At 26.7% G+C, this 16,206-nt stretch overlaps 1 protein-coding gene across 1 annotated transcript; it reads left to right on the top strand.

The window, feature by feature from the left end:
• The first annotated feature begins 12,510 nt into the window (after positions 1 to 12,510).
• Positions 12,511 to 13,638, top strand: LOC113389630 (zinc finger BED domain-containing protein 4-like). Its single transcript, XM_026626649.1, has one exon. The coding sequence runs from the start codon at positions 12,511 to 12,513 to the stop codon at positions 13,636 to 13,638; it is 1,128 nt and encodes a 375-aa protein (XP_026482434.1).
• Positions 13,639 to 16,206: the final 2,568 nt, after the last annotated feature.

Below are 16,206 nucleotides of genomic sequence, written 5' to 3'. Positions count from 1 at the left end.
GAATCAAGCACTGACATTATGACAACTTTGACGTTTTTTTGTATGACAAGTGTGAAGTTTGTCTGAAACGATAGAAGATGGTGGAGTTAAAGAGCGCGCGCGAATTTCAAATTTCAAACTAAAAACTATTTATTTATGTTACATCTATTTGCTCAAAAATACTTATAATATTATTTTTTTACAGTAAATTAGGCGTTTTTAAATTAATAATTTAAATAAAATACTATAATATTTATTAAAGCGGTTATTTTAAATTTCAAACTACACTCGTTAACGATTAAATTTAATTCAATTAATATATTATACCTTGTAATATTATAATAATTATCATAAATACTGTAACATTTGTCTAATAAGTTATAACGAAATGTTCGAGGAATATTAAATGGTTTCAAATAGATTAATCTATTTCGTTACGGGTCGCGAAGTTCCAGCAATTTGCCTTAAAGGCACGATACCATACACCACTAGTTATTTCTTGCTCTAGTAGATATATTATATCATGGTACAATAGATCTAACATTCAAATTTATATTGCAACAAATACAATTTTAGAATAATTTCATTGAAAACTTTGCAAAATTTGAAACTACAGCTTTTTCCACATTTTCCAGTTTATTCTTGTAATTTTTATATTTTATACACACATACTTTTTCTAACTTCGATGTTGAACGATTCAGAATGATCTGAAACATTGACAAAATATAAAAAAGTAGGTCGGTTTTTAAATATAATATATATTATATAAACCTATAAACTTCCTCCGAAAGATTTATTAAATTATTATAATAATATCAGATACATAGATTTTTCAATTTCGATGGCAAACGATTCAGAATGACTTGAGAAAACGTAAAATTAGCAAATCGGATTTTTTCGCGAAAACAAAAACCTCTATAAACTTTCTTTTAATAATTAATATTTGAGCAAATTTAATTTTTTACAATAATACATGATAAGTGTTCAATTCAGAATGACCTGAAACGTCGGGAAAATATAAAATCAACAAATCTGATTAAAGATCTATTAAATTGTCATAATCTAAACAATAATCGAAAAATTATATACTCTTCAATATATATTATAAAATACACACTTACATAGTTTTTCCAATTTCGGTCGGAAACGATTCAGAATGACTTGAAACGTCGAGCAAACAAAAATGCAGCATTTCGGACTTTCTGGCAAAACAGTAACTTCTCCTTGGGGGAATTAATAATAAAGAAAATTTATTAAATCAGATAGATTTCCTAAATTCGATGTCAATCGATTCAGAATGACTAAAAGCGTCTGCAAAATAAAAATTAGTCAGATTTTCTGGCGAAAACATAAACTTTTTCTTGGGGAAATTAATAATAAAGCAGATTTAATAAATCATTATAATCAGATAGATTTTCCAAATTCGGTCCGAAACGATTCAGAATGACTCAAAACATGTGAAAAAATTAACAAATTGGATTTTCTGGCAAAAATATAAACTACATAGGTTAACAATAAACTTTTATTAAAATTAGTATCACAATTCATTAGATCACATATATTAAAATTTATAGCATAAATACTCTAGTACGGTAAATCCCCGTTTAGGCGGTAACAAAACACGTTTTAAGCAAGAAAGTAGAAGGACAATTATAGTATTGATGGTAGTAATCGTCTTAACGGGGTTTTACAGTATTTGTTATCAAATTAAATGCATTGTTCAATAATTTTGTAGCTATTTCTCCAATAGCTACATATAAAACTTCATAAAAATTATTGATGTTCATTCTTTTGCATCAATTATTAAAACCTTCCTGGTTACAAGGTAAATCATGGCAGATGGTCGTATCCTGGCTGTTAACAAATTTAACAGTTGTACTCGGGTAAAAAATCCAAGGGTCATCATAAACTATACCAAATTTAGATGGATCACCATGTTTTATGTACTCTTCGATTTTCTTCCAAATATTGGACCTGGAATCATCATCACTTGACTCATCAGTATCATTATTATTGATGATGAGTTCACAGTTTACCGGTTTTTGGAAAATTGGTCGTTTTTGTAGTTTAAAGGTTTGGGTTAGTGTTGCTTGTTTGGTACACTTAGGGATAACTGGATTAGTTAAAATATTTTTATTTCCCTGCACTAATTTGGAATAATCGATGTTTCTATCAATGGGTGTACTTGTTGGTCCAACTTTGTCATTAAAATTCATCCAATTTGTGTCCGATGTTTTATCAACAACAGTATTCGATTCTTGGGAGTTGGGGATGACTTCATTAATTCCCAAGTCGTCCAAAGTAGCCCTGATGGTCTGTGTTAAATGTTCAAGACTTTCATAGATTTTATTGCAAGATTTTGCTGGTGCAGGCATCACATTCTCATCTACTTGTACATCAACTTGATCCGTATTTGGTGTAGTTGCAGCAGCAGGTTTTACTAAAGTCTTTTTCCTGGTGACTGTTTTCTTTTTGGTGATTTTTTTCTTGGAGCCTCCAAGACGTTTTTGCTGTTTTGCTGCGCAACGTTGGGTAACTTCTTCGATAATCAGATCAATACTGTTTTTGAACAAACTTTTTTTCCAATCCATGACATTGATGTTAGTTTCTAGGATATCTAAAATTATTGTTTCTATGATTTTTTTACTTTTTTCTGTTGTTTTGAAACTTGAGTCATTGGTGTTTTTATTTGAGATGTCCTTTAAGGTGTTGTCCTGCAACTTATAATTATCAGTATTGACTATTATTGATTTATTACGCATTGATTTGATTAATCCTTGTCCTTCTTGACTATTGATTTCAAAAATCATACTTGTTTGAACGTTTGCATCCTTTTGTCCAAAAATATCTTCATTCTCAAGTACCATATTATTGGAACCATCTTGTTGATCAGTGTTTAAAATAATTGGTTCAACACTTTTCTGGTCTGTAATGGTTACTTCCTGGTCTTGTTCTTCTAAAATGTTTGATAAGAAACTTGTTTGAGCCTCTACGTCTTTTAATATAATTCCTTCATTATTATCATATATATCTATATCCATTCCATTTTCACCAGTATCCATATCATCAGTTTCCTTATCAGTAACCGGCATTCTTAAATCAAGAGGATTTATGTTGCTATTTTCTTTACCTTTGTTCATCGAGTCCAAAACAGTGAAATTTCTATTAGCCAAAGCGTATCTCTTGCAAATTTCAGGTGAGTTTGTGATATTAGGTTTGTAAATTGTTTTGGAAATGCATTTCGCCATTTTTTCATGCAATTTTAATAACTTGGTTTTGATGTGATTGATTTTTATGTTGTTTTGGTTTTTAATAGGCAAGGGAAAAGAATCTTGTTTGTCTTGTAATTCTTCTTGCATTTCTACATTACTATCTGGGAATGATTTTTGATCATCTGTAGATAATTTATCACAATCCATAAATGATCTATTAGCTGTAGATGTTTTGCCATCATCTCTAGATGATTTTTTATCATTTGTAGATGATTTTTCATGATTTGTAAATGATTTTTTACCACCTATAGTTGATTTCCTGTTGTTTGTAAATGAATTTCTATCATCTGTAGATAATTTATCACAATCCATAAATGATCTATTAGCTGTAGATGTTTTTCCATTATTTCTAGATGATTTTTGATCATTTGTAGATGATTTTCCATGGTCTGTAAATGATTTTCTATCATCTGTAGTTGATTTCCTGTCGTCTGTGAATGATTTTCTATCAACTGTAGATAATTTATCACAATCCATAAATGATCTATTAGCTGTAGCTGTTTTGCCATCATCTCTAGATGCTTTTTTATCATTTGTGGATGATTTTCTATGGTTTGTATATGATTTTCTATCATCAGTAGATGATCTTCTGCAGTCTGTATATGATTTTCTACCGTCCACAAATGAATTTCTTTCAAATGTAGATGTTTTTCTATCCCCTGTAACTGACCTATCATCTGCAAATGTATTTCTATCATCTGCAGATAAATTTCTAACGTCTGTAAATATATTTCTATCATCTGTAGATGATTTTCTACCACCTGTAGATTTTTTCTCTTCGCCTGTAGACAATTTTCTATCATTTATGAATAATTTTCTATCAGTAGATGATTTTCTAATATCTCTAGGTGATTTTTCTTCACCTATAAATGATTTTTTATCATCTGTGAGTATATTTCTATCATCTGTAGTTGATTTTTCTTCAGCTGCAAAAGATTTTCTATCATTATTGAATGATTTTGTATCAGTAGATGATTTTCTTTCACCCACAAATGCTTTTCTATTATCTGTAGATGGTCTATCATCAATAAATGATTTTCTATCACTTGTAAATGACCTATCGCCTGCATCTAAGTTTCTATCATCTACAGATAATTCTCCATCATCTATGAATGTATTTTTATCATTTGAAAATGATTTTCTATCTGTAGATGTTTTTCTATCATCTGTAAGTTTTTCCTTTTCACCTGTAGATGATTTTCTAGCATCAGTAAATGATTTTCTATCACTTGTGGCTGATTTTTTATAATCTGTAGTTGATTTTTCATCAGCTGCACATGATTTTCTATTATTTCTAGGTGATTTTGTATCAGTAGATGATTTTTTTTCAGCAGCAAATAATTTTCTACCACTTGAAAAGGATCTATCTAAGTTTCTATCATCTGCAGATAATTTTCTTTTATGTGTAAAAGATTTTCTATCGTCTATAGTTGATTTTCTATCTCCTCTAATTGTATTTCCTTCGCCTGTAAAGGATCTATCATCTGCATCTGATTTTCTGTCATCTGTGGATAGTTCTTCATCATTTGTAGATGTTCTTCTATCATTTGTAAATGTTCTTCTATCATTTGTAGATGATCTATCATCTGTATGTAATTTTCTATTATCTGCAGATGATCTACGATGTGCAGATAATTTTGCATCACTTGCAAGTATATTTCTTTCCCCTGTAAAGGCATTTCTATCATCTGCAGAAGATTTTCTATCATCTGCACTTGATTTTCCATCTCCTATAAATGTATTTCCTTCGTCTGCATTTCTATCATCTGCATCTGAAATTTTGCCATCTATGGATAATTCTTCATCATCTGTAGATGATCTTCTATCATTTCTAAATGTTCTTCTATAATTTGTAGATGATCTATGATCTGTAAAAGATGTTCTACCGACTGTACTTGATTTTTTGTCATCTCTAGATGATTTTCTTTCATCTATAGGTGATTGTCTTTCATCTGTAAATAATTTTATATCATCAGTAGATGTATTTCGATGGTCTCTAGAAGAATCTCTTTCATCTGCATTTGATTTTCTATCATCTTTATATAGTTTTCTATCTGCTAATGATATTCTATCATTTGTAGATGATTTTTTATCACCTGCAGATGTATTTCTCTCATCAGCAGAAAATTTTGTATCATTCGTAAATGATTTTCTTTCATCTGTAGATGATTTTCTATAACCTGTACATAGTTTTCTATCAGTTAATGATCTTCTATTATCTGCAAACGATTTTCTATCACCTGGTGATATTTCATTGTCTATAATTGATCTATCATTTGTAAATGAATTTCTTTCATCCGTAGAAGATTTTCTGCCTCCTGTAAATATTCTTTTATCTTCTACAAATGATCTTCCATCATCTCCAAGTGATTTTCTACCATCAGTACTTGATATATCATCTGTAAATGTATTTTTATCATCCGCAGATGATTTTCTATCACCTTTAAATGATCTTCTATCTTCTACAAATGATCTTCTTTCATCTGCTGTTGTTTTTCTGCCATCTGTAATTGAAAAATCTTCTGCAATTGATCTTCTATCACCTGGAGATGATTTTCTCTCATTATTAAATGATCTATCATCCCTAAAAGATTTTCTATCATCTGTAGACAATTTTTCACCATTTGAAAACGCCTTATCATCCCCAAATGATCTTCTATCATCTATAGCTGATTTTCTATCACTGGTAAATGATCTATCATTAATAGAAGATTTTCCATCATTAGTAGTAGATTTTCCATCATTTGTAGATGACCGTCTATCTTCTGTAGATACTTTTCTATCTTCTGTAAATAATTTTCTTTTACCAGTAGATGATTGTCTATCGTCTGTGAATGAACTATTATCAGTAGATGATTTTTTAACATCTGTAAGTATTTTTCCACCATCTGTTATGGTTTTTCCATCACCTACAGATGATTTTTTATCATCTGATGTTTTATTTTTGGGTTTTGTTTTGGTCTTTTGTGCTGGCAATTTATTTTTATCTTTGGTATCTTCCAATCTTTTGGAACTTCTGGTTTGTCTACAATATGCACCATCATTTTGTTCAGTATTTTTATATAAATCCTCATCTTTATTTGTAGAAATATTCTCTACATCCTTTGCTTTCACAGTTGGAAAGATTTCTACATCCATTGTGCCCTCATCATTAAATTTAGTCTGTTTAATTTTGTTCTGGTTGATACCATCAATTCTGTTCAAGTCTTCCAAGTCCAGACATTTAATTCGGGCAAATTTTAGTTTCTTGGAACTCCTGGTTTGTCCAGAATATTCACAATCCAATTCAGAAGTTTTCATTTCTACTTCCATTGTGCGCGCATCATTAGTTTTACTCTTCTCATCCAAATTAGTACTCTTATTCCTATCAATTCTATCCAAGTCTTCAACTTCCAAGCAATTTATTTGAGCATCAACTTGTTCCTCCAAAGGCAGACTGCTACGCAAAGACTTCTTCTGAGAAACCCTTCTATTGATTCTTTTAGTAGAAGCACCACAAACAGCATCGACATTCCTCAAGATATTCTTATACTTACTACTGCTTTTAAGCTTGAAACCATTTTTTTGCGATTTAAACTCAGGAAGATAATAAACTGCATCATTTGAAGTATCCAAATCAGCAGTAGTAACTGCCGATGATGATGTAGTTTTATTATACTTAGAATTGCAAAATATGCAAAAGAATCCATTTTACCAAAACTGGTTGTACTATTCTTGGAAACATTCTTATCCTATTCATTAACCAAAACAGGAGGCTTGCGTTGTTTAATATTTCTATACTTACTTTGAGACTGATTTTGATAAAAATCATGCTTTTCTATCGGCTTTGGTAAAAAATAAACTGGTGGACTTACTTCGGCTTCTTGTTGATTGTTGATAGTGTTAATTTCAGCTGAAGGTTGTTGAGATAAAATACTACTTTTATTTTTATAAGAATCAATTTTCTCTAAAGGCTGCCTGAAGCTTTCGTGTTGATTGTTGACTAAGTTGCTCCCAGATTGTTGAGATAAATTTGATTTGTTCATTAAATTATTATCTGAGGAACTCGATGAACAGCAAGACTTATTTTTAGACTCAAGATGTTCGTTTAAATAATGTTGAGAATTAAAATCAAAATCTGATGACTTTGGGGAACTTTCACTTGAACTCATATTTTTAAAACAATATTACATGATATAGTAAAAGTTATGTTAAAATCTAGATATTGCAAATGTTGATTGAAGACAACTGGTAGCCTAAATAAAATTTCATTTATATGTCATGTTAGACTAGGTTTTAGAAAAAATTTGAAACACATACCTGAATTTATTATTGTCCATTAATTCCTTTCACTGATGTTAATAATGTATTTATTCGCAATCTGTAATACAATTAAAACAGTTGTTATAAATGTATTTAACTATAATTGTATATTAACTACTAATAATAATGTAGAGTCATGTTCTAGAAAAATTTTGAAAACACTTACCAGAATTATTGTCCATTAATTTCCTTCCCTGATTTTAATAATAATGTATGTATCCACAATCTAAAACATAATTAAAACAACTATTACTTATGTATTTAATTATAATTAGACATTAACAAATTTATTTTAAAATAACTACCTCATGTGCTCCTGTCTTGCGTAGTGACTAATAAAAAGACTCCGATCTAACCAAAAATTATTTATCACCAAACTAAAATTGTTAAAAAGTATTAAATTTGAAAAAAAACACGCAATTTAAGTTATTAAATATGATTAAAATTGTAATATAAATGATATAAAGTAATGTTCCAACTGCTGTTCAAAATTTTGTAATGGCGCGAAATTCAAAAAAGGTTTAATTTGAAAGAGATTTATGGAACTCTACATTTTTAAAATAATGATATATACGTATATTCAATTAAACATTAAGAATTTGAAGAAAAAATACAATTTAAAGTAATAAATTTGATTAAATTTTAAATATAAATGAAACAGTTCAGTGATATTTGAAATTTTATATTGGCGCGAATTTCAAAAACGATTTTTTTGTTAGAACAACTAGACTTTAAATAGTATGTTTATAAAAAAAGTTTTTACCTTAGGACACATTTTTATAATTAAATATTATATATAAAAGGTGAATAATTATAATTCTTATATTTGCTTATTATTAAAGATTTCAAATTTTTTTAAAGTGATTTAAAAAATGTATTGTTTTGGTTTTTTTTTCAATTTTTTCCATCACATTTTTAATAAAAAATGATCTTTCTAAGTAAAATTTAGCCAATTTTTAATTTTTTCTATCACATTTTTAATGAAACATGATTTTTTAAAGTAAGATTTTACTAATTTTTAATTTTTTTTATTACAGTTTTAATGAAACATGATTTTTTAAAGTGAAATATTGCCAATTCTAAATTTTCTTTAGCATATTTTTAATAACAAATTGCTTTTTTAAGAGTATTATAGATATTTTATCAATTTTGAATTTCTTTTAGCACATTTTTATTAATAATTAATTTTTTTAAGTAAAATTTTGTAAATTTTAAATTTCATTATCATTTAGATAAAATTTTACTAATTTTGAATTTCTTCTAACATATCATTAATAAGAAATGTTTTTTGTTTATTTAGAAATTTTACCAATTTTCAATTTCATCTAAAACATCCCTAATAATATTTTTTTTTAAGTCAAAATTTTATCAATTTTGAATTTCTTCTATTACATTTTTATTAATAATATTTTTTTTAAAGTAAAAATTTTAAATTTCTTCTATCACAAATGATTTTATAAAGTAAAATTTGTTTTTTTTTTTTCGATAAAATTTTACTAATTATGAATTTCTTCTAAAACATATTGTTAATAAATGTTTTTTTCAGTAAAAATTTCACCAATTTTCAATTTCTGCTAAAACAATTTTAATAATATTATTATTTAAGTAAAATTTCATCAATTTTTAATTGCCTTTATAATACATTTATAATAACAAATGATTACTTAGCAAAATCAAACCCCTCCTCGGAAAAGTCAATAAAACTCCCTTTTCATAATATTTATTTTTATTAAACATATTTATAAAGTAAGTTAAGGTATATACACATTAAAATGAGAATTCTTCATTTTAGGAATACTAAAAAAGGGGTCGATCGATCATTTTTATAAAAATATATTATTAAACTATCGGTTACTATAAAATTAAGTGTATCTCATCAAATAGCATAACTGTTGTGTGTGTGTATAAAATCTAAAAACTCACAAACAAGAGAAATAGTAATAAATTAATTATTATTTCTCATTACAAAGTAAATGAAGCAATTTCATACAAAACAAACAAACAAACAAACAAACAAACAGACATACAGACAGAATATGGATACATGACAAATTATAAATGTGATTCTTTATATTGAGGTACTTAATAAAATTGAGAATTTATAGTTATAATTAACAGATGGATTTTTTGGTAACATTGATTTATTTATTTAGTATTACTTTACATTTAAACACTGTGTAATCCATGAATTATTTGGGACAGTAAACATTTAACCATGTTCATCGAGTAATAAAATTTGATAAAAACATAACATTGATTTATTTATTTAGTATTACTTTACATTTAAACACTGTGTAATCCATGATTATTTGGGACAGTAAACATTTAACCATGTTCATTGAGTAATAAAATTGATAAAAACAACACGAGAAATAAAAATTATGTTAAAAAAAATCTTATTAATTAATTTCATTAAATGATTCAAACAAAACTGTGAAAAATTCCTTAAATATATTTTGCCTTGAAACACATCAAACAAAGCTATACCATAATTTTAAAAACTTCAAGCACTTCAATATTGGTTTCAATTTTCCAGTTAAAGAATTACAAATTTTAAAAAGTTCAATAACATCTTTTATCTTTTATTACAGTATAGCTCCTTGATTAGGTTTATTATTTTAGGCGGGAACACATCAACATCAATTGTTGCAGTCAAATAAACGCCAACAGTTAAAATATAATTTTTAAACAATTCATTATTAACAATTTAAAATAAATTTTGCCATTTTTAAATTAAAACTGGTTTATCACAACGATCGTCAATCAGGCAACAATAACATACACTTCGATGACATATTTGATCCCGAATAAAAATTATAAATAAACTTAAAAAAAAAATACAATAAAAATGCAATGAGTAGTAATAGGCTTATTATATATATATATATATATATATATATATATATATATAATATGTGTATATGTATATATGTATGTATAAGAATGATATATGAACACACAACATTCTTTTGGCACTACTCATTGAATGTTGTTATTTTTCCAAAAAAGTTAATTTTATTCCAAAGTATTTTTTCTACCCAAAGTATTTTATCATTACAATTATTTGCATATAATATTTTTTCTTGATACTGCTCTTAATTATTATTTTTCCAAATTTGGGACTTAAAAAATTAAAGGATTTTTTTACCATCAAAAAGAATCTCAAGATCTACAAGCCTTAAATAAACTATTTCAATATCAAAAACATTTTTTGTTCAAGTTATTGCATTACATAATACAAATGTTAAGTTTAATATCGTTTCAGTGTGATAATTATTTTCTGTAATTACTAAATTTAATCCGGTATCCAAAATATAAACATAAATATATAAATATCATTATCAAAAATATTCTTAATTTTACAAACGTTTCGAGACTAGGTTTGTCACATCATCAGTGTATAACCGATTTTCTGTATCATAATCCCAAAGTCAAAGAAAAGCGATTTATCTTGAATTTAATAAGATAAGTAAGTCATCTAGTCTAAAACACACATGTGTTATTTATTACTGAGTCATATTCATCATGCATCGGATAACATGGACCTTCTTGTCTTATGTTAGTGATTAAATCTCTAAAATTTTTATACTGATGATGGGACATAAACCTAGTCTCAAAAAGTTTATAAAATTTAAAATGCTTCATAAATAGTGCAAAAATGAGTGTTTTGTGTTTTTATTTCATAGTTCATTATATATATATATATATATATATATATATATATATATATATGTGTATATATATATCCTAATTATATATATCCTAAATTTTTTATACTGATGATGAGACAAACCGAGTCTCAAAAAATTGTAAATTGTTGTTCATATTTCATAATTATTTATATATATATATATATATATATATATCCAGAATTTTCAAGAATTTGGTTTGATACTTTTCCAAAAAATTAATTTAAAAAAAAAAGTTTACAAAAGAGAAATGTTTTTTTGTAGATGTTTAACTATTAACAAACTTGATTTATGTTTTTATAAAAAGTAGTAAATAATTATATATTTATTATGTACATTTCGACACTGTATGTGTGTCATCATTCAGCACATTAACAAATACAAATTAGGAAAAAAAAAACACACACGAATTTAAAGACGTTTAATGAAAAATACAAACTATTGAATAAAATAAAATGATAAAATAAAGTTAATTAATAATATTATTTACCTAGCCACATTTATTTAGCAAATTGTAAAATGACAAACTAAATTTTATTATTTAATTTTTAGTTTATTATTTTAATTTATTGGTTTATTTTTTATTCAACAAAGTCTTTAAACTCTGGATTTTTTTTATTGAACTAGAAGTTAAAAAATATATTTATAGATAATAAATTTAAATTTAGATAAAGCTTTATTTTAAAGTATAAATGAATATATAATATATAATTTGAACGATATATCAATTTGTTATTAATAAAAAAATAATTTACGGGCAACGTATGTTATTTAAAAAAAATATTAAAGTTGTTTTGGTGTTTAAAGATGAATACTGGAAAAACTGGAATTTAGCGAGACATCTAAAAAGAAAACATCCCGCGGTAGCATTTTGTCTGGGCATAAAGCGTGAGTCCGGATTCTTGGACAAAACATCCTCAGAAGCTTCGACATCGAAAACAGAGCATGATCATACAATGGAACATATAGATAATTATGATTACATGCAAAATACAGATCCTCTGTTTATGCACGAAGCATCTGAAATAGATGCACAATTAGTCAAAATGATTGCAAGGGAATACTAATAATTGAAGAAGTTGAAGTTCGAAAGCTGTTAATATTGTTAAATCCTGGATACAACGTCCCAACTCGAGAAACTTTGACGCAAATTTTGTTGCCACAAATTTATGAACAGACTTTGAATAGTGTGGGCAACGAAATATCAAATGCGACCTCAGTATGCATCTCAATTGAAACATGGACATCGTTCAAAGGTAAATTCTATATGGTATTAACAGCACATTACATAGATAAAGATCATAATCGGTGTGCCAAGTTATTAAGCAGCTTGCTGTACACCGGATTAGAATTAAACGCTTTATTAAAAAATGAATTAAACAAGTGGGACATATTGGAAAAAATAGAGGCTGTGGTGAGTGATATCAACTCAGCCATCGGTAAAGCACTTACTATCGGAGGATGGTCTAAAATAACTTGCTTTGCGCATATCTTAAATCACATCTTACTTTCTGGAATTGGTGAACTCCATGCAGCAGTTGTCAAAATGAAACAAGTTGCAGAAAATTATGAAGAAAGCCTGCTACCGCCAGAGTTGATACAAGATATGACGTACAGATGGAATTCGTTATATGATATGCTGAATCGTATCATTGCAAGTAAGGACCATCTCTCAGAAGAAGATTGGGAGATAGCAGAGCATAGTCTACAAATCCTCAAACCATTCTACGAAGTCACTATGGAAATATCTGCTGATAAATATGTGTCATTATCCAAAATTATCGTGTACTGTCGCCTTTTATGCCAACACTTGGATATGCATAAACGCAAAGAAACAGTACCAATTGTTAAAAAACTGATAAAACAACTAATAGACTCCATGCATCGAACCTTTTACATCAATCATGATGTGGAATCTAATCAACTGTACGCTGAAGCTACAATCCTGGATCCAAGATTCAAGAAAAACGGTTTCAGCGATCAAACAAAATACCACAAAGCATTGGCAAACTTAAAACAAACCTTCGAAGAAAACTGTGCACCGATTCAAAAAACCCAGAACTTATTTCCAGGATCTATATGGGAGCAGTACATCATCGAAACCTCTGTCCCTGAATATGATGGTTCAGGTGCTAATGAATTATCGAGATACATCGAAGAACCAATTGTAAGTCTTCATAAATTTCCATTGATGTGGTGGGTTTTAAACCTTGGGCGAAAACAGGTTTATCCACATTTATATGAAGTTGTGTTAAAAAGATTAAATATTCCTGGAAATTCTATACCTGGTGAAAGAATTTTTACAAAAGTTGCAAGGGAACTGAATGAACGAAGGGCAAGTTTGGGGTCGAAATATTTGGCTGAACTGCAGTTTATTGCTAGCAACGCAGATTGAATATAAGTTTATTTATATCCATAATTTGTGTAATGATTATATTGAAGTTTAATAAATATATACCAATTAATGACTTATCTATACTTAAAATTAAAATTGGATAAAAATAAAGACATTATTCAAAAAAATTCAAAATATTCAAATAAAGTGGTTGTGAGTTTTTCTTCCTGATTTAAATTTATTAAACATGCTGAATGATGACACACATACAGTGTCGAAACGTACATAATATATAGTTAATTATATATTGCTTTTTATTTCGACTATTTGGCTGCAAATAAAAATTTTAAGGAACAAAAAATTATTAATAAATATCGTTATGAACTAAAAGCCTATACTATAATAATGAACTATATATATATATATATATATATATATATATATAATGATGATATCGTTCTTGGATTACATGATAAACTTTTTGGTCTTAAGATTGTCGAAAGGTTTCCCTACTCATAAAAATAACTGTAACGACAAAAAATGGCAATAAAACAAGTACGTAGACCACAATCGAGTAAAAAACTTAATCTGCACATTACCTTAGTACGCAAAACTATACACCCAGCATATATATATTTATATCCAGTTTTTTTTATAAAATGTACACGTCCCACACGCACGCCCTCGAATCCAAACATTATTTAATAGTTTATTAAAATTTATATAACAGTTGTACCAACCGGAATATCACAGTAAGAATGCACATGAAAAACCAACTACTAACCTCCCCTTACGAAGCAGACGATAAGCTCTTTCAGAAACTCTACGATTAATTATTTACACACATTTATATATATCTTTACAAAAGTTGATGGGTTATTAATTTAATATTACATATTTACAATTGGGTAAAACAATATATTATACATATTCAGTAAAAATATTGCAATCTGTTTGACTAAAATGATAATCGATAAAATAAATGGGTCACTAGAAAGTCTTAAATATATAAAATTACTATTAATTCGTTAAAATCGACTATATTAATTATATAAAGTTAAAAATTATTTAACTAAATTTGATATATTTACAATTTCATAAGCGTTATAAAATTTCATAGTGTTTCTATTCAATTTCATTATTTATTTTATGCTTCAAAAATGTCTTTGATAAAGATTATTTAGACTGGTGGTCATCGTTGACCAAGTTGTCACGATTAAAATCTGAAAAATTCTACAAATTTCACTTCATATGAATTTCCAGAAAAGTATCCTCAAAGATAAGTTGTTTGCTGCAGCAGTAAATATCTCTCAAATTATTTTTAAAATTTTCATTTTAAAATATGTCTTATAAGGTAAACTTAAAAATATAATTTTACTTTTAATTGGTTAAAATCGATTATATTAAATACATAAGGATAAAAATTATTAAATTAAATTTGATATATTTACAATTCCATATATGTTTTGCCGAAATGACTTCAAGATAAGTTGTTTGCTGCAGCAGTAATTAATTTTAAAATTACTATTTTAAAATGGGCCTTATAAAATGAACAGTTTGCTGCAGCAGCAATAAAATAGATATTTCAAAATACGTTTTATAAAATAAGCTGCAGCATTTATGTTTCCAATTCCTATGTTAAAATTTGTCTTATAAAATTACTTCAATTCATTAAAATCGATTATATTATATTAAATAAAGTTAAAACTTAATCAATTAAATTTGATTATTTACAATTTCATTTATGTTTTACAGAAAAGATAAAATGTTTGCTGCAGCAGTAATTATTTTTGAATTGAATTGAATGAACTGCTTAGTGCGAAAGCAATTATTTTTCAAAAATCAACAATATTAAATAAAATAAGTTAAAATTCATTAAATTAAATTTGATATATTTACAATTTCATATTGGTTCTGCATTTCATTATTTCTGCAGCAGCAATTACTGTTTAAAATTCCTATTTTAAAATTGAAAAAAAAATGAACTGATTGCTGATTATTTTTCAAATTTAAAATTTCTATTTCAAAATAAAATGAACTGTTTATTGCAGCAGCAATTATTTTTCAAATTCTTCATTTAAATTCAAATTCCTACTTCAAAATTTTTAATGCAAGATTACTTTGTTCTGTTAAAATCAATTATTAAATAAATTAAGTTAGAAATCGTTAAATTTGATATATTTACAATTTCATAGTAACTGCAGCAGCAATTATTTTTTAAATTGTTATTTTAAAATATGTTTTATAAAATGAACTGAATGTTTTTGCAGCAAGTATTCTTCCTATAAATTACTTTAATTCGTTAAAATCGATTATATTAAATAAATAAAGCTAAAAATTATTAAATTAAATTTGATATATTTACAATTCCATAAACTATAAAATTTCATAATTACTGCAGCAGCAATTTCTTTTCAAATTCCCATTTTAAAATATGTTTTATAACAAGAACGTTTTTGCAGCAAGTATTTTTCAAATTCCTATTTCATTTCAAATAGATAAAGTTAAAAATGTGTGTTATTATAAATGTATATATTATAAAAAACTACTATTTTAAAATATGGCCCATGAAATGACCCGCAGCAATGATTAATTTTTAAATTTCTATTTCAAAATATAAGTTAGAAA

Source organism: Ctenocephalides felis, unplaced genomic scaffold (genome assembly GCF_003426905.1).
Source record: "Ctenocephalides felis isolate EL2017-DRISC unplaced genomic scaffold, ASM342690v1 CF-g0.4_SCAFFOLD_03573, whole genome shotgun sequence".
NCBI classification, from domain to species: Eukaryota; Metazoa; Arthropoda; class Insecta; order Siphonaptera; family Pulicidae; genus Ctenocephalides; species Ctenocephalides felis.
The sequence above is the reverse complement of the archived record's forward strand: the minus strand, read 5'-3'. Positions and strand labels throughout refer to the sequence as shown.